Source organism: Salvelinus namaycush, chromosome 10 (genome assembly GCF_016432855.1).
Source record: "Salvelinus namaycush isolate Seneca chromosome 10, SaNama_1.0, whole genome shotgun sequence".
NCBI classification, from domain to species: domain Eukaryota; kingdom Metazoa; phylum Chordata; class Actinopteri; order Salmoniformes; family Salmonidae; genus Salvelinus; species Salvelinus namaycush.
Window position 1 is genome coordinate 20018353 of NC_052316.1, and position 19030 is coordinate 20037382.

Below are 19030 nucleotides of genomic sequence, written 5' to 3' on the forward strand. Positions count from 1 at the left end.
GTTTTAATGACTACAACCTAAGTGTATGTAAACTTCCGACTTCAACTGTATGCGTCTGAAAGTGGTCTTTGCAAAATAGGTGGGTGTATGGAAATCTATAACAGCTAATTGGGCAGATTGGTTGCCACTCAAGACCGTTTTAGAAGTGGCTGCTTGCTGCTTCCTTGTAGCATTTTACCTAACCCTAACTAACCATTTTCCTGACCTTAACTGCATTGTCCTAACCTGCTAGGTTAGTTCTCCTAACCTGCCATGTTAATTATCTTAACCGGCTACGCTAACCTGCTACGTAGTCCTAACCTGCCCCGTTAATTCTCCTAACCTGCCCCATTAATTCTCTTACCCTGCCACATTACTTATCCTAACCGTCCACATTAATTCTCCTAACCTGCCTAACTGGCTTAGCTAAGAGCCAATTTATGCTTGATCTGAAAATGTGGTCAGAGGTGCAATTGTGGAGACTCCAGAGGCACGCAGTGGCCAAATTGTGCTCTATACCGCATCACTTTGCGCCTCCCAATTTTTTTAACAACGTGGAGGACTCCGTATAGCTCCACATTAACATGATTGTTTGACGGTAGGTGGTGGCGGGATGTCCTTATAAACACAAACTCACTTCCTTGATAAATTCCTTCACAACAGCTCTGCTCAACAGCACTGCGCTGCTCAGCCATGCAAGATAATTATGAATGCCCTAACTTCTGCAGAGGCCCTGACTTCTGCAGAGGCCGTATCACCATAAATGCTGCACAGCCAATGCAGACAACGGATTGACCATGCAGCGCCTTTAAGATGTTAAGCAGTACTCCCTAAAAACACCCCACTACGATACAGCTATGACTTTTCGTAGCAGGTTAGGCATATGGTTAGGGTTAGCGAAAATGTTCTCCTAACCTGCTAGGAAAAGTCACTTGTATCGAAGTGGCCTGTTTTTAGGGAGTCCTGATGTTAAAGCAGCATGTCCTATTAATTTGAAAGATAAAAAATAAATAAGTATTTTAAACGGAGTATTCATCGATTATGACCTCACTCCGATTAAGATAATCAGATTAAGGCGTTTACATTACTAATACCATACATGTAAACCCCGAATGTGGTTGAAACGGTTAGGCCGCCTAATGTAGGCCTGGTGGGGATATTCTTATTCTTCAGATTAGATGCTGTCTGGTGGTGATGGCTGCTGTAGGTGCTAATATGGCCTAATAGTAAGAAATAAAATAACATTTTATTTGTCCCATGCTTCATTAACAACAGGTGTAGATTAACAGTGAAATGCTGACTTACGGGCCCTTCCCAGCAACACAAAGAGAAATAATAGAAAAGTAAAACACGTAATAATATATACCCGGTGTACCAGTACAAAGTCGATATGCAGGGGTACGAGGTAATTGAGGTAGATATGTACATATAACTATAAATAAAGTGATAATGAACAGTAGCATCAGCGTATGTGATGAGTCAAAAAGTTAGTCCAAAAAGGGTTAATGCAGATAGTCCGTGTAGCAATTTGGTTAACTATTTAACTAACTATTTAGCAGTCTTGTACAGGGCCGTACGCATTACGCTTTGTAGCACATCGCGGTCAGATGCCAAGCAGTTATCATACCAAGCGGGGATGCAGCAAGTCAAGATGCTCTCAATAGTGCAGCTGTAGAACTTTTTGAGGATCTGAGGTCCATGACAAATCTTTTCAGCCTCCTGAGAGGGAAGAGGCATTGTCATGCCCTGTTTATGACTGTGTTGGTTTGTTTGGACCATGATAGATCCTTAGTCATGTGGACACCGAGTAACCCGCTCCACTACAGTCCTGTTGATGTGAATGAGGACCTGCTCGGCCCTCCATTTCCTGTAATCCACTATCAGCTCATTTGTCTTGCTGACGTTGAGGGAGAGGTTGTTGTCCTGGCACCATACTGCAAGGTCTCTGACCTCCTCCCTATAGGCTGTCTCATCATCGTAGGTGATCAGGCTTACCACCGTCGTGTCGTCGGCACGCAGTCGTGGGTGAAGAGGGAGTACAGGAGGGGACTAAGCATGCACCCCTGAGGGGCCCCTGTGTCGAGGACCAGCGTGGTGGGTGGCCCATCAAGAAGTCCAGGATCAAGTTGCAGAGGGAGGTGTTCAGTCCCAGGGTCCTTAGCTTAGTGATGAGCTAGCTTGGAGAGCACTATGGTGTTGAAAGCTGAGCTGTAGTAAATGAACAGCATTCTCACATAAGTGTTTGTCTTGTCCAGGTGGGAAAGGGCCATGAGGGGTGCAATAGAACTTGTGTCATCTTTGGATCTGTTGGGGAGGTATGTGAATTGGAGTGGGCTGTCTCATTGGTAGTGTAGTAAGATGGCGCCGACAGATATGGCAGTTCTGCTTCTAGCTCCTAAGCAAATTTGCAGTATTTCTTTTGTTGTTGTATTATTTCTTACATTATTAGCCCAGAATTTTTTTTGTGTTTTACGTACAGACGGAAATAATTTTGGGATATCAGAGCGGCACAAGCATTTCGCTACACCCACAATAACATCTGCTAAATATGTGTATGTGACCAATTCAATCTTATTTTATTTGATGTGAGCCATGACCAGCCTTTCAAAGCATTTCATGGCTACAGTTGTGAGTGCTACGGGGCGATAGTCATTTAGACAAGTTACCTTGGCATTCTTGGGCACAGGGACTATGGGGGTCTGCTTGAAACGCGTAGGTATTACAGGTTGGGTCCAGGTGTCGCCCATCTTCCCTGTTATCCCCTGTGTATTTATACCTGTGTTCTCTGTCTGTCTGTTGCCAGTTCGTCTTGTTTGTCACGCTTACCAGCATTTTGTCCTGTCAGCTCCTGTCTTTTCCCAGCCTCTCTTTTTCTCTCTCTCCTGGTTTTTGACCCTTGCCCGTCCTGACCCTAAACCACCCGCCTGACCACTCTGCCTGCCCCTGAGCCTGCCTACTGTCCGGTACCTCTGCCCCTATCAGGATTTCCGACCTCTGCCTGACCTGACACTGAGCCCGCCTGCCGCCCTGTACCTTTGCCTCTGTTTGCTGCAATAAACATTGTTACTTCGACACGGTCTGGACTTGGGTCTTACCTGATTCCTGATACAGGGAGAGGTTGCCAGCTGGTCAGCGCATGCTATGAGTAAGCGTTCTGGTAATCCGTTTGGCCCTGCGGCCTTGTGAATGTTAACCTGTTTAAAGGTCTTACTGACATTGTCTACGGGGAGTTAGATCACACAGTCATCCGGAACAGATGATGCTTTCATGCATGGTTCAGTGTTGCTTGCATCGAAGCGAGCATAGAAGACATTTAGTAGACAACTGTAGTAGTAACAGCAATGTGCCAGCGTTATTATCCTACTTAATTCCTTTATTAAGTATTCCATTGTACTGTGTACATCATGTGTATCCTATGCATATTACACATACACTTGACTTGTTATTAGTGGTAGTAGTTAGGTCTACCTGAATAGTTAATCCAGACCGCCCTCTGTAGGTGATTTTGAGGGCCTGCACTAGCCCTGTTTTGACATGTGGCCTCCAACAAAGAGATATCTGAAATGGAATGCTGTTCCATGTAACCATTAAAACCTCCACCATAGCCTCGCTGCTGGAGGGCCGTGGTCGACAGTTGGATACAGAAGACTAGGTCAGCTGTGTCAGATGGTTGTAAATATTGAAATTGTGCAATTTTTTTTATTTATGCCTTTTCATGAAACAAAAGGTAGTATAGTAGAAAGGGTTTCATGTAGCTGAGGTGAGGAAGTAGCTTAGTGAAGATTCCAGGGCTGTATCAATCAACCCACATAGTTTTCCTGAACCCTCACTCGTGCCCTCACTCAGCAGTGCTGATGCATATTCTCTGTCACCTATACAGATCGACAGACTCAGCAGCTCTCTGTCTCTGAGTCCAATCTACTAAGATCTCTGACTTCTTTCCTCAGTTCCAGTGAAATAGTGTATGGTGAGTCCATCTAATTTAAAAAGCCAGTTCTGTCTTTTTCTTCACTTATTTTCAGTTGAGGAATTAGGATGAATCTCTTTTAACCAAATCAATGATTTTGTTTAGGCTGTATTTTGGAGATGGAAAAAAGATCAAGTTGAAAGTCTATTACTTTAATGTACTTTGAAGTATACAATACAATATTTTAGACTGCATTTATATCAATAATATATGTAAAAGATTGTTCTTAAAATGTTCCTTTTCTATGACTTGTTTCCTTATAACCAGTGTCTTTAAAACTGTTCATATGTTTCTATTAGAAGAGTTTGTGCTGTAACACAGGCAATATGGGTTCACCACAGTGCGCAAAGACATTCTAGCTGTGGCTTCAAAAGTAAAGATTATATTTATAAATAGTTGCTTTCATTGTGTATATGAATAGAAAACCAAAAGGGGGTAAGATTTTCAAGTAGACACACCCGTGTTTTATGTGTGTCGTTACTGCTTGTAATTTTCTTTTGAATTATACTGTAGATTCTATTTTGAGACTTGTTGGCACTTGTAATCAGACAAATATTACAAAAGAGGTTACTGTGCTTTGTATGAAAATAGGGGCTGTATTTTTATGACGTTTTAAACAGAGACTCATTCTCAACTAGATGACAGACTAACCTTCATACTTCTTTGAAATATTCTGAACATAATGCAATCCAGTAATGGGTTCTATAAGAATCTATAAGAAACAACTTGATTGGCCTGTTGGGATAGAGCCCTGGTTTAAACCTTACTGGCTAAACTGTGCCCTGACGATGTGTGGCTGACTTGGGCAATTTCATTCTATATATTGGCTAACTCATTACAGAGGTGCCACAACCCAGATCACTAAGACTGATGTATTGTCGTTCCAGGGAGAGTTCGAGAGTTAGGGGTCACAAAATACTTGATTATCCTCTTAGGTTTGGTCTTAAGCTCGACTGGCTAAATATGGCTGGGTGAGGGGCCATTGTCAAGCTACCCAGCAAGTCAAGCATTTTGCAAGCTGCATGAAACAATAGCAGAACAAGAAATTCAAAAAGCTTGATTTGAAATCAGCAATAGTCTTCTACGTTTAGGAAAAATATGCGCATTAAGTCCCTTATTGATTTTCCATTGAAGTAAGCAATTTCAAAATATTATTTGTTTTCTAGGTAGCAGTCTCAGCCACATAAACTACTTGAACTACTTATTAGAGCCTTCGACCATTTTAATGTATGTTTGATGTTTGTAGGCCTATTTGTGGTTGTTTCTGCAAACACTGTAGGTGTTATTAAGCAACATTGTGTGGTCTCTTTGTTCTCTAAAGGCCTACACCACTATATAAAAAACAACATTGCCGCATTGAACACATTTATATTTAGTAGTAGTCAAAGCAATCCCTAAAAATAGCTAGGTATTGTGTATCTAATGATTTAGGAATGTTTTTGTATGCATAACTTACAGAACAGATAATGTTTCTGATATAACGTTTCTTTTTAATCATTTTTGAACACTCTAATGGCAAAACATGATGGGCTATTATTTATATGACTATGATTACATATGAAATACATCGCAAATATGTATTATTGTTACAGATCATGGCCATGAGCCAACGACTGAATTTAGCAAAGCTGAGTTTACTGCTTATAGTTGATTAATGTAATGTCTTATAGCTAAACCAAGGGCCCTCTATCATGTTATCCTCTGTGGTACAGTAGTGGACAAGGCATTTCTATTGTAGACCTCACAGTCACAAGTACTTGCATGGAAAATGTTGTGCGTCAGAACACAGTTCTGCTATCTCTCCGCTCTTTAAATCTATGGCCTTCAGCCTGCCGAGAGGGCCTGGGACTCCTCTAAGGGTCGGCCGGTTCAGCCGTCCAACCTGCTGGTACCGTATGCCCTATATTGGCTCAGCTGTAAACCCCAACCAACCTCCGGGCAAAGCCCTACTGGAAATGCAGGGTCTACCAGGGGAGAATATAGGCCTACAGCTGGTTTTGTTGTGAGTTTAATGTCTTGTGGGAAAAATGTAATTTCGTTGGAATGTAACGTTTGAATATTAACAGCATGGGTAATGTTTGTAGAAGTGTATTGGAAAAAGTGCTGATGCAGTTAAATATCCATCACACTGTCAGTCTCTGTTTTGTAAAGTAGCATCTGGGTTGCTCTATATATTGTTAGGGAAATTTGTCTTGATTGGTTTGTTTTCCTTATGAAGCAGTATAACATTCAAAAATAGTTTTATTAAGCAATAAGGTCTGAGGAGGTGTGGTATATGGCCAACATACCACGGCTAAAGGCTGTTCTTGTGCACGACGCAACGCGGAGTGCCTGGACACAGCCCTTAGCCGTGGTATATTGGCCATATATAAAAGAGATTATAAACTGGGTGGTTCGAGCCCTGAATGCTGATTGTCTGAAAGCCGTGGTATATCAGACCGTATACCATGGGTATGACAAAACATTTATTTTTACAGCTCTAATTATGCTGGTAACCAATTTATAATAGCAATAAGGAACCTTGGGTGTTTGTGATATATGGCTAATATACCACGGCTAAGGGCTGTGTCCTAGCACTCCGCGTTGCGTTGTACATAAGAACAGCTCTTAGCCGTGGTATATTGGCCATAAACCACACCGCCTCGGGCCTTATTGCTTAAATATATAGTGTATTCCCTTATCAGAAGTTGATCTCCATTTAGGTTTTCTGTTCTGGACTGGAAGGAAAGCAACATCAGGGAAGAGAATTGGGGTGGTCAAAATGAAACAGCATATTTATGCTCCGATTACTGAGCTAGTGGTGAGACATTTATGGTTTTGTCTATGTGTTCACTCATAAATTCAGGGAACTAGAAAAGAAAATGTGGACATTTCCTCGTCAACAACTCTCTTGTTGACAATACATCTTCTTCTCTGACAGATTGGTTTTTTTGCTCAACATCTTTCCATTTGCATGGGAACTGACTTTTATGGCTCAAGTACTTTATTCTGTCGTTCAGACTTTTAGCTGATTCAGCTCATAAAATACAAGGATAAAAAGACAGGAAATAAAACTAAACACAAGTCAGTTTTAGCCATTCACATCAATAGAATTTCAGAAATGTCAACAAGTGCATACTAAAGGCACAGTTTTGACAGTACAACATGTCTTTGTACCACTGTCCCTTTACTGTGGTGAGTGGGGGTTTGAAGCTCTCAGGCCATGGTGGAGTTTATGTATGCTGTGGCACATTGCGTCTCTCTGTGGCTCTGTGTCTGTGTGTCCGGCGTGGATGTGAGCATACTGTCACAGGTACTGTACGTCCAGGAAACTGTGGTTGAATCACAACACAGTTTTAAAAGCATAAACACAAACATAGACACACATAGACAAAGGTGATCCAGTCTTTACCTTCACCCTCCTTTTGACATACCTCACCTCATAGAATCCTTTCACAAAGCACAGGACTTCAGATCTCTAAAACAATACATCAAATATTGGCCATGGGCCATAAGTTTGCACTTTTTTACAAGAAGAATAGGAATGAAGAGTTCCCATAAGGAGCTGCTAGTATATTGTGTATCATGTAATAAACTGAAGTTTGATTTTAGTAGTTGATTCAAACTACAAACCAAACCAAGGAAAACCACCCTGACCTATGACTCACACCAACAGATTACATTTTTGATTTGCTAAAGCTTAAATTTTCCAAAAGGAGGCTGTCAAATTAAACGGAAAATAAGTTATATGAAAACCGCAAATAGAAAACTCAGTACATCACTATGCTAACTGATTCAACTGTTTATTTTGCCTACTAGACTCCTTTTATTTCTGCTTCTGTGCGTGAATATCATGTCATCTTGATAGTTGTCTGGTGTGCGTTTAAAAAGCTATGATACTCATCTGTGTCTTACCCACCAACAGGCATTTTCCACTTGTTATCAAATAAAGCTACCTCACAGCAGAGCAGACACTAGATGCTTTGATGGTAATTACACAGCCTGCAGTCTACGCTTCTTTTAACTTCTCCTGATAGTCAGAATAAAGCACAAATTAGTTTAAACAAATACTGATGGGGGCTACATCTGAAATATTTTGTTTCTGTATTTTTATTTGTCTAAAAATGACATTTGTTTTCGTAATCTTCATTGAAATGTGCAGCTAATGTGTTGAACAGCTCAGGGAAAATTTGAGAAACAGCAGCACCTGTTCAACGTAATAGTGAGAAACTGAAGAGTTGGAGAAGGAGGATGGGGGCGGGTGCCATTTCCTGTTGTGGCTGTGCTTAACACCAGTCTGTGCCGGTGTAGAGAAACAGGCATAGCCTACTATTTCTCTCACTTACTGAACCCAGAACAGCCCAACCACACAAATACCCCAGATACTCCTCTGGATCCCTGAGATGGAGTTTCTGATGAAGACCGTAGACTGTCATCAACAACCTCAATTAGAGAAAAACTACCATCTGGAAAACATACTGTAGTTAGCATTACTTATGGTAATTTCCATTCTCTCTCTGTTTAGATCTTTAATCAGGAGCTTCCAGACATCTCCAACCCTTCCAACTGAGGAGTCTTCCCTCGTACTTCCTGAGAAGAGTCAGACATGGCGACAGACCCTGCGACAGAACTGCCATTCTTCTACGGTAGCATCAGTCGCTCGGAGGCTGAGGAGCACCTGAAGCTGGCAGGCATGGCCGACGGGCTGTTCCTGCTGCGCCAGTGTTTGCGGAGCCTGGGCGGCTATGTGGTCTCCCTGGTATGGGATCTGGACTTCCACCACTACTCTGTGGAGAAACAACTCAATGGCACCTACTGTATTGCGGGTGGCAAGCCCCACTGTGGGCCAGCGGAGCTCTGTGAGTTCTACAGTAAGGACTCAGATGGCCTGGTGTGCAATCTGAAGAAGCCCTGTCTGCGCTCACCGGATAACCCCATTAGAGCAGGCGTATTTGATAACCTGAGGGACAACATGCTGAGGGAGTATGTACGACAGACATGGAACCTGGAGGTGAGGGTTGGCTGAAGTATAGGCAGCAGGGTCACACCAACAGCATCTCTGATGCCCTGTAGAACCTTGGCAAGAGTAGGTTAACTGTTAGTCTGCTGGCCCTGCTGGCCCTTTGTAGGCTCAGGTTGACTAACTATCTATCTGTGTTCAGGGGGAGGCCATGGAGCAGGCCATCATCAGCCAGGCCCCACAGCTGGAGAAGCTGATCGCCACCACTGCCCATGAGAGGATGCCCTGGTACCACGGCAAGATCCCTCGCCAGGAGGGGGAGAGGCGACTCTATTCCAGGGCACAGCCAGACGGAAAGTTCCTGTGAGTCATTTAATATATTTTAGTCCGATTCCATCCAAAAATCCCTGTCGTGGTAATTCTTACACAGGGACACTCGAAGTCAATCTTAAATTAATCATTATTTACAATCAGCGCGCTGGAGAGGTTCCAACAAACTTGATGCACCACAGGGAACGTCTGTCAGGAGCTCTAACGGGGCAGTCCCATTAGTTCCCTTATATACTGACAAGTTATATTTGCATGATTTAGCTTATTCATCATTCATAATTCATGTTTGCTTCATTCATGTGACGACCAATACTGGGTCATGCATGTGACAGGCCAATACCTCACAAGGCTTATTCTCTCTAAGCTGAGACCTTGAAACTGAGATATCCCTTTCTCTTAACAAGGTTCTGGGCATACTGCCAAATTGCAGATACTGATAGTGAGGATTCGTTCAATCAGTCATTGCATGAAAACAGAAATTGGTTCATAGAAAAGCATAAACATAACAATTTCCATCACATCCCAAAACACTCACAACAATGATTATAGTGTTTTTTTTCTCATCAGAGTCAGAGACAGGGAAGAGTCCGGCACCTTTGCCCTTTCTTTGGTGTACGGAAAAACGGCCTACCATTACCAGATCCTACATGACAAATCAGGGAAGTACTCCATGCCAGAGGGAACCAAATTTGACACTGTGTGGCAGGTAGACTGTTCTCTCTCCTTCAACAAATTGGTTCAAATGTTTTATGTCTGCTACTTCATGTTTAAGTTTACCACACTCTCCATCCCTTCTACACTGCAGCTGGTTGAGTATCTTAAGATGAAGCCTGATGGGCTAGTGACAGTTCTGAGGGAACCATGTGTGAACCGCAACAATGCCAAACGTACTGAACCAACATTTTGTTCTCAAGTGAATCAAAATCATCACATTCTTCTTATCCTTTCACATAATGTGTCCCCTATGCAATTTAATTAATTGTCTTATTTTTCAAATCCATTTTCAGACACTCCGGTTGTGCCCTCCGGGGTGAGTGTCAAGAACATTTTATAATTTATCCATGGTAGATACAGTACTTTCCAACTTCATTCACACAGATCTACTGAATACAGTACATTTCTTTCAGAGGCGGTCCAGAACAAATAGATACACACCGCCACCTGGAGGTAGGTCACTAACATTACAACAGACACACATGGCCTTTCCACCAAAATACAAATAAAAAAATGATTGAATGTGTCTTTATGTCATTTACCTGTGGTTTGGCCCTTTCTTACAGTACCTCTGGGGTGCTCCACGGAAGTCAACACTTCGCCCCCCACAGACCGTCAGATGCTGCCCATGGACTGCAGTGAATTTGTCAACCCTTACCATGACCCCAATGACCTGAAGAAGTTCTTCATCAATAGGGAGCAGCTGATGATCGACGAGGTGGAGCTCGGCTCAGGCAACTTTGGCTGTGTCAAGAAAGGAGTCTTCAAGACAAATAAGTGAGGGGGGGTGGGGGGTGCTGCTTCTTGGATGAATCAAAACAGAACATCAGAACCTGAGTTTAGAACCAATAACCTCATGCCTAGAGCCACTTATAACAACTGATAACTAAGTTTTATGTCACAGGTGTATAATTATTTTTACTGAGAAAGTGAGCTGATCAGGAAAAACTCTGAACCCTAGTTAGAGGCTAACATTTAGAACAACATGGGGCCCTATTGATAACACATCACAAATTATTGTGTGCTTCCAGGGGCCACACTGATGTGGCCATCAAGGTGCTGAAGAGTGAGAATGAGAAGCTGGTGAAAGATGAGATGATGAGGGAGGCGGAGATCATGCACCAGCTGAGTAACCCTTACATCGTCCGCATGCTGGGGCTCTGCCAGGCTGAGTGCCTGATGCTGGTGATGGAGATGGCTTCTGCTGGGCCACTCAACAAGTTCCTCTCCACCAATAGGTAAGGCCAATTATTTCACACGTGTAGTGTAGTACAGTATATCATAAGGCATGTTTTTCTCTTAATAGTGACATTGATCATAGAGAGTTATGGAAATGCAATTAATGATAGCCCTGCTATTACTCAAACAGTGATGATGAGCTCAGCAAAGTGAAGCTAAATACCATGAGAATTCCCCTAAAGCTTTATTTGAGTTCCCTTTCTGTCTCTCTACCTCTCAGGGATAAGGTCACAGTGGAGAACATTGTGGGGCTGATGCACCAGGTGTCTATGGGAATGAAGTACCTGGAGGAGAAGAACTTTGTGCACAGAGACCTGGCAGCTCGCAATGTCCTGCTGGTCAACCAACAGTTCGCCAAGATCAGTGACTTTGGCCTGTCCAAGGCTTTGGGTGCTGATAACAACTATTACAAGGTAGAAGTCTCTTGCGTGTGTCATGTGCTATAATGTTAAGTTGGTCTGTTTTATATAGTTAAATGATGCAGTTCTTTATATGTACATTATTCCTGTGGTATGGTAAGCATGTGTGTGCGTGGGTACATAGGCACGCACAGCAGGAAAATGGCCGCTGAAGTGGTATGCTCCAGAATGCATGAATTTCCACAAATTCTCCAGCAAGAGTGATGTCTGGAGCTTCGGTGTCACCATGTGGGAAGCCTTTTCTTTTGGAGGGAAACCATACAAGGTACTATCTGTACAGCAGCAGCAAGATCTATACACAACAAACATTTAAAGATGTATACTGCTGCCTAGTGGTTAGAGCGTTGGGCCAGTTACCGAAAGGTAACTGGCCTGTCATTGTAAATAAGAATTTGTTCTTAACTGACTTGCCTAGTTAAATAAAGGTTAAATAATAACAGCCTCCAACAAAGGAGCTGTTGAGATGATCTTCATCTGTCTTTTTACCACATGTGATCAGAAAATGAAAGGTCCTGAGGTGATCAGTTTCATTGCCAGTGGGAGCCGCATGGAATGTCCATCTGGATGTCCAGATAAAATGTATGCTCTGATGAAGGACTGCTGGACATACAAGTAAGTGAGAAACCAGAGACCTATTCATTTTCACACCACATGCTACTAGACCACACTGCTGCCCAAAGGAGATCCATCATGTCTAAAGTGTCTGATCTTTCTCTTCTCAGACACGAGGACCGGCCAGGCTTTGTGAAGGTGGAGGAGCGCATGCGAGGCTTTTATTACTCTATATCCAACAAAACTCTGCCTGAGGGGACCACAGACGCTGCTGAGCCTCTCAAATAGTCCAGGGACAAGATACACTCTGTCCCCGTGCCACACAATGCATTCTTTGAGATAGACAATGAGCCTCTTATGAACTGGGAACAAGCTGACGGCTTCAGAAACAGGCAGCAACAGCAAACAGCTAAACAAGCCTTATTGACGCAAATGTGAGTCTGTAATATAAGTAATTCATATTAGAACAGCCTTTTTTAGTAGCTCAGGACTGCATCATTTGTTGGTTTGAATGTTTTGGAAGAAACAAAAAAAAATTATGCATGTTAGAATTGTAAAACTGCATATTGAAAGTGTAATTCCCTGAGAATATAATTAGGTCTAGTGTGAATTCTGTTTCTATTTAAGTGCTTCAGCTCTCTATACATTTGTTAACACTTCATGATGAATAAAACATGTCACAGAATATGGTGTATGTATATCAAGTAATTGTGGAAATTATTTTTGAATAAATGATAAAACAGACTTTAAGATCAGAAATATGGGATTCCTTTCGTTTTTGAGTTGTGAAATTGTCTACATTTTCATAATATCGGTTACCAAGTTTGTCACTTCCACGAGAGATTGACATTTTCACAACACTTTAAAATCGAATACTATGAGGAAACAATTAAACCTATAGCTATATCATCGACACAACAGTCTTGCTTAGATTAATATGATGTCAAACAATTCACTTTGTTTGAATTATCAAGATACTTGTAGGCATATCATTAGGCTACTAGCCTAATGATAGAGTTGTGCACGCCTCATTGAGGTGCGCCACACTGTCCTCGGGCGGTGTACAGTGACGTCTGATCAAAGGAAGTGGTTTTTTTTTAGTAGGGAGGGGCTTATTTTTGTTTCCTAATAAAGTATAGACTTAGCGCTATGAGTCGAACTCTTATACATTAATCATAATGTAGCTTTTGTTATACATTTGAAAACGATTAGCAAAGTTTATTTTATTAAAGGGAACATCGCTAAAGAAGGCTCAGTAAAGCGGAACAAGTAAGTGGTGTCTCTAAGTTCGGGGAAAGTGGTTGGGAGACGAATTTCGTCACCGTCAGCTCGGTAGCAATTTACTCCGTTATTTTTATGTGAAATGTAATAATGAGAAATCTTTTGATGAGAAGGTTATGCTTAGCTTTATTATGCGAAAAGCAACAAGTGCGATTGATGTCCTTTTTTTCACGTCATGAATTAACTTCGTAGCCTCGTCACGCGCCCTCATCATTCAAGAAACCAACATTAGCATCAGCGCGCAGGCTACCGCAATGCTACATCATGTACTAACTAGATTTAGTTTGTTTCACTTTTGCCTTCGACCACTTTATACTTCTGAGGTCAGCTGTCTAGATATAGGCCTATAAGTAACTTCAATATATGAAATGGCCTTATTGTCTGAGGTCACTTAATAAAGTCGTGCAAGGTTGTCCATGCTGACTCGCTTGGCTGAACCAGGCCGTGAAGTAAATGTGACAAATAGGAAATGACTCGTATAGCTTGCAACATTGTAACCACATTCTAATTAAAAACCTCACTGCCTGCAACATGGTAACTATCTAGTCTACTCTGTAACAACACTCACTTTTGTAACATTGTAACTGGTTGGTGTTATTCTTCTCTAAATTGATGTGGAGGACAGACTTCCATGAACCTACTACTCTTATCACCGCAGTCATGGAAGTGTATTTTTATGGTTTGGTAGTTAAATATGGTTTAATAATTTGATTAAGTGATTATTAATCAGTGCTTAAACATTATTTATGAATTGTTTTTTAATTAGTTAATTGGAGCTCAAATGGACAGACACCACAAATGCTTTTACAGTATTATTCATTCATACCAAACAGAACTAATGGGGATGCAGATTGTTTTAACAAAGTATCAGTCAACAATTTGGACACCTACTCATTCAAGGGTTTTTCTTTATTTTTATTATTTTCTACATTGTAGAATAATAGTGAAGACATAAAAACTATGAAATGACACACATGGAATGATGTACTAACCAAAAAATTGTTAAAACAAATCTAAATATTTTATATTTGAGATTCTTCAAAGTAGCCACCCTTTGCCTCGATGATGGCTTTGCACACTCTTGGCATTCTCTCAACCAGCTTCATGAGGTAGTCACCTGGAATGCATTTCAATTAACAGGTGTGCCTTGTTCAAAGTTAATGGCCTGGAGGGTAGGAGCGTTGGGCCAGTAACCGAAAGGTTGCTGGATCGAATCCCCGAGCTGACAAGGTAAAAACAAATCTGTTGTTCTGCCCCTGAACAAGGCAGTTAACCCATTGTTCCTCGGGCGCCGAAGCCATGGATGTCGCACCTCTCTGATTCAGAGGGGTTGGGTTAAATGCGGAAGACACAACTGACTAGGTATCCCCCTTTCCCAATCCGGAAAAGTTTAAGAACTTTGAAAGTACCTTCAAGTGCAGTTGCACTTGAACTGGCTCTCAGGAGGACCGCCACAGGAAAGGAAGACCTCTGATGCAGAAGATAAGTTCATTAGAGTTACCAGCCTCAGAAATTGCAACCCAAATAAATGCTTCACAGAGTTCAAGTAACAGACATCCCAACATCAACTGTTCAGAGGAGACTGCGTGAATCAGGCCTTCATGGTCGAATTGCTGGGAAGAAACCACTACTACAGAACACCAATAATAAGAGACTTGCTTTAGCCAAGGAACAAGCAATGGACATTAGACCGTTAGAAATCTGTCCTTTTGGTCTGATGAGTCCAAATTTGAGATTTTTGGTTCCAATCGGTGTGTCTTTGTGAGACGCAGAGTAGGTGAACGGATGATCTCCACATGTGTGGTTTCCACCGTGAAGCTTGGAGGAGGAGGTGTGATGCCTTGGGGGTGCTTTGCTGGTGACACTATTTAGAATTCAAGGCACACTTAACCAGCATGGCTACAACAGCATTCTGCAGCGATATGCCATCCCATCTGGTTTGCACTTAGTCCCACTATCATTTTTTTTTTCAACAGGACAATGACCCAACGTACCTCCAGGCTGTGTAAGGGCTATTTGGCCAAGAAGGAGAGTGATTGAGTGCTGCATCAGATGACCTGGCCTCCACAATCACCCAACCTCAACGCAATTGAGATGGTTTGGGATGAGTTGGACCGCAGAGTGAAGGAAAAGCAGCCAACAAGTGCTCAGCATATGTGGGAACTCCTTCAAGACTGTTGGAAAATCATTCCAGGTGAAGCTGGTTGAGAGGATGCCAAGAGTGTGCAAAGCTGTCATCAAGACAAAATGTGGCTGCTTTGAAGAATCTCAAATATAAAATATATTTTGATTTGTTTATAATACTTTTGTGGTTACTACATGATTCCATATATGTTATTTCATAGTTTTGTGGTATTCACTATTATTCTACAATGTAGAAAATAGTAAAAATAAAGAAACCCTTAAATGAGTAGGTGTGTCCAAACGTTTGACTGGCATTGTAATATTAAAAATGTAAGAAATAAATTGTGGGCCTTGTTGGCATAGCCGCACCAGATGGAATACTGCATGTTACTGCTGAATTTGACAATATGGCATCTATGTGAGTGAATCTGACACTCAATTATTCTTTCTACCCCTCTCAGATTTGACCCTTCAACAGCCTCAGGACTAAAATCAGCTGTGAGAAAAATACAACCAGTGTGTAACAGCTCCACTGTTGTTTATATCTCCTTCATCTAACCAGTAAATCATTCAATAAGACATAAACAAACTGCCACATGCAACAATGTCCATGGCCCTGAAGCAAGTCTTCAACAAGGACAGGACATTCCGGCCGAAGCGTAAGTTTGAGCCCGGGACACAGCGCTTCGAGCTGCACAAGAAGGCCCAGGCGTCTCTGAATGCAGGCCTGGACCTGAAGCAGGCGGTGGCACTGCCCCATGGAGAGGACCTGAATGACTGGGTGGCCGTGCACGTCGTGGACTTCTTCAACCGCATCAACCTCATCTACGGCACCATCAGCGACTCCTGCACCGACCAGACCTGCCCAGTCATGTCCGGAGGGCCCAAGTACGAGTACCGCTGGCAGGACGAGCACAAGTACAAGAAGCCCACAGCCGTTCCAGCCCCAAAGTACATGAGCCTGCTGATGGACTGGATTGAGGTACAGATCAACAACGAACACATCTTCCCCACCAACGTCGGTATGTACAAATAATGATAACTAGGTACATGGGCTGGGATCAGCATTGTGATTAATGGGTTTAATGTTTTGGCAGAGTTACAAAAGAGCATCTTGATAGGCTGAATTCCTTGAGTTCGCTTTGTCATTACCTTGTGCAACAGCTGTATTCGTTCATCTACAAAGATCCAGAAATTCTTAACCTTCCATTCTTCACGTCCTCCCACCACACAACTTGGTATCTGACTTGCTGTAGAAACATCCAAGCAATGGCATTAGAAATGGGTCACAGAATCCACAGTAGGGTATAAATAGGCATGGCATGTGCACATGTCCCTGGAAATGCATTGTTAAAATGCTATTAGAATAGTGTAAATGGATGGACTTCATCTATTGCAGACCTGCCAACATGCACGCATTTTGCGTACCAACTACGCAATTCTCTGTCCATGTAAGCAGGTACGAGATCCGAGTTAAAAGTACGCAGAAATTAATAGGGCCTGTTTTTTTACTTTTTTTTTTAATCTACTGAGTAAATCTAACATCCAGATTCTCGAGCTGCAACAAACAGACGTGTACAGAGTTTGTGTCAACGGACATGGAGATTAATACATAATTATTCGACGTAGCTACCCCATGTCTGCCCCTCCTGTTTGTTGTGATGCTGAGTTTGCCGACTGTCAGCTGTATGTAAACACATGGACAAATCCATTTTCGACTCCGTGTGTTGTGGAAAGGTAAACACTAATTGTTTCAAGCTATCCTTAGCGAACATAAGATGGACATTCAGTGCCAGCAGTTCACACGCATTTGCTAGTGCAATAAATACAATTTAAATACGAAAAATAACTGGTCGCATTTGTGTGATTAGTTGTATTTTCCACGTAACATTACGAGGATCACCCAACCTGATATACTGTAATTGTAATTATGATCCACGTCGCAAAAAGCATTACAAAAGTATAATCAAAAATAAATATAAACATATATTGGCATTAAATGGAGTCGGGAGTTTAGAAGACTGCGCGATGAAGGATTGAGTGTCCGGTTTTAGCAAAAGAGGCAATGCTTCTAAAATGCCTTTGCACTAGATTTGAGAATTTATCAACTTCGAAAATGATGTATGCGCTGCAAAGAAATCCAATAGGCACCTTTTACATAGGCTGAAACACCGGACTCTACTAGCGAACAGCGTTCAGATTCCTTTTGCGGTAGCCTACTTAAGCTTTGTGTAGCCAGTTTGCGGTCTGTGTCGATGCGATCATTTGTTTTTGTGTTTTCAAAATGATTTTGCTTTTAGTGTTGATTAGGAACTATTTCTAAAAACGCATCAGACTCACAAACAGCGCGTGCTGGGGGAAGTAAACTCAAATTTGCCGTGCGCGTCAGGTACTCTAAAAAGTTGGACAGGGTTGGCAGATCTGCTATTGGATGGATGAAGGAAAATATGAATCCTCTGTCCTGTGGTCATTTAAAGGCTCACATATCTCCTTCAAGTGATACAAGCATGATCCTGTAATACAAGTAGACTGATTCAAACACATATGGTTGAGCGCATGACTCCTTTTGTACTTTACATGTTTCATGAGGACACATCTTCATATTTTTTTGTCATCTTTTGTTTGGTTTTTGAAGGTACTCCCTTCCCCAAGACCTTCATGCAGGTAGCTAAGAAGATTTTGTCTCGCTTGTTCCGTGTGTTCGTCCACGTCTACATCCACCACTTTGATCGTGTGAGCCAGATGGGTGCAGAGGCCCACGTCAACACCTGTTACAAGCACTTCTACTACTTTGTAACAGAGTTCAACCTCACAGACCATAAGGAGCTCGAGCCACTGGTGAGTGAGGAAAAAATAATTGAATTGTCTATCTTGTTGGTATGTGAGCTGATAAACAATTGCACAAGCTTATAAAGGAAAGGATACATTTTAATTTCCATATATTAATTTTTTTGACATTACATGGCTTTTGTGTAAAGGAAGCTGCCTTAAGTTATGTCTGTATTGCACCCTAGAATTGTGATCTTTACGGGCACATTTTTGTGCTTTTGCTATATTAATGTTGCTAAACTACAACTCCTGTCTCCTACAGAAAGAGATGACATCACAGATGTGCCACTAAGGGAGCGCCACTGACCACTTGACACATTCCCCCTTGAAGACTAGTTCCGTCCATGTAGAAGAATGAAACAGGAAACGTAAACCAAATCTGAAAGAGTCTTTATTTTTATAAACAAGTACTGTAATCTATTTTAACCATGTAGGTCTTTTTAACCAGGAACCTTGTAAGGCATTCTGTTCCTTTTAATGTTTTGAGCATTTTATCAGAGCACAGTATTAAGATATCTTTCTTTTTTAATTTGAAGCTGAATCATTCCTGTCATTTAGTTGTTCTCATATCTTAAAATAATATATGTATGTTTGTACATATCTAAGATTGTAGTATGTGGTGACATTAAACATACTCACTCTATGTTCCTACTCTAA

At 41.8% G+C, this 19030-nt stretch overlaps 2 protein-coding genes across 4 annotated transcripts; both read left to right on the forward strand.

Annotated features, from left to right (window-relative positions):
• Nucleotides 1–8531: 8531 nt before the first annotated feature.
• LOC120054481 (tyrosine-protein kinase ZAP-70-like) lies at nt 8532–12427 on the forward strand. Of its 2 annotated transcripts, none has more exons than XM_039001904.1 (11): nt 8532–8936; nt 9088–9248; nt 9783–9921; nt 10021–10128; nt 10343–10382; nt 10496–10706; nt 10961–11167; nt 11389–11581; nt 11712–11852; nt 12087–12199; nt 12310–12427. In XM_039001904.1, exons 1-11 carry the CDS (start codon nt 8532–8534, stop codon nt 12425–12427), a joined length of 1836 nt encoding a protein of 611 aa, XP_038857832.1. The 2 variants fall into 2 exon arrangements, with proteins under 2 accessions (XP_038857832.1, XP_038857833.1); XM_039001905.1 differs by having other exon boundaries at nt 10520–10706.
• A 798-nt stretch (nt 12428–13225) lies between these two features.
• mob3a (MOB kinase activator 3A) lies at nt 13226–19030 on the forward strand. 2 transcript variants are annotated; one of them, XM_039002472.1, is made up of 4 exons: nt 13226–13408; nt 16006–16566; nt 18180–18382; nt 18636–19030. In XM_039002472.1, exons 2-4 carry the CDS (start codon nt 16149–16151, stop codon nt 18663–18665), a joined length of 651 nt encoding a protein of 216 aa, XP_038858400.1. In that variant the 5' UTR covers nt 13226–13408; nt 16006–16148; the 3' UTR covers nt 18666–19030. The 2 variants fall into 2 exon arrangements, with proteins under 2 accessions (XP_038858400.1, XP_038858401.1); XM_039002473.1 differs by lacking the exon at nt 13226–13408 and adding an exon at nt 13827–13954.

What these genes read in the sequence shown, in the direction of transcription:
- LOC120054481 (XM_039001904.1), top strand. Translation starts at nt 8,532, where the DNA reads ATGGCGACAGACCCTGCGACAGAACTGCCATTCTTCTACGGTAGCATC. An exon ending in GACAGACATGGAACCTGGAG is followed by an intron (nt 8,937 to 9,087) that starts GTGAGGGTTGGC and finishes ATCTGTGTTCAG; the next exon opens with GGGGAGGCCATGGAGCAGGC. An exon ending in CAGCCAGACGGAAAGTTCCT is followed by an intron (nt 9,249 to 9,782) that starts GTGAGTCATTTA and finishes TTTTCTCATCAG; the next exon opens with AGTCAGAGACAGGGAAGAGT.
- mob3a (XM_039002472.1), top strand. Translation starts at nt 16,149, where the DNA reads ATGTCCATGGCCCTGAAGCAAGTCTTCAACAAGGACAGGACATTCCGG. An exon ending in CATCTTCCCCACCAACGTCG is followed by an intron (nt 16,567 to 18,179) that starts GTATGTACAAAT and finishes TGGTTTTTGAAG; the next exon opens with GTACTCCCTTCCCCAAGACC. An exon ending in ATAAGGAGCTCGAGCCACTG is followed by an intron (nt 18,383 to 18,635) that starts GTGAGTGAGGAA and finishes TGTCTCCTACAG; the next exon opens with AAAGAGATGACATCACAGAT.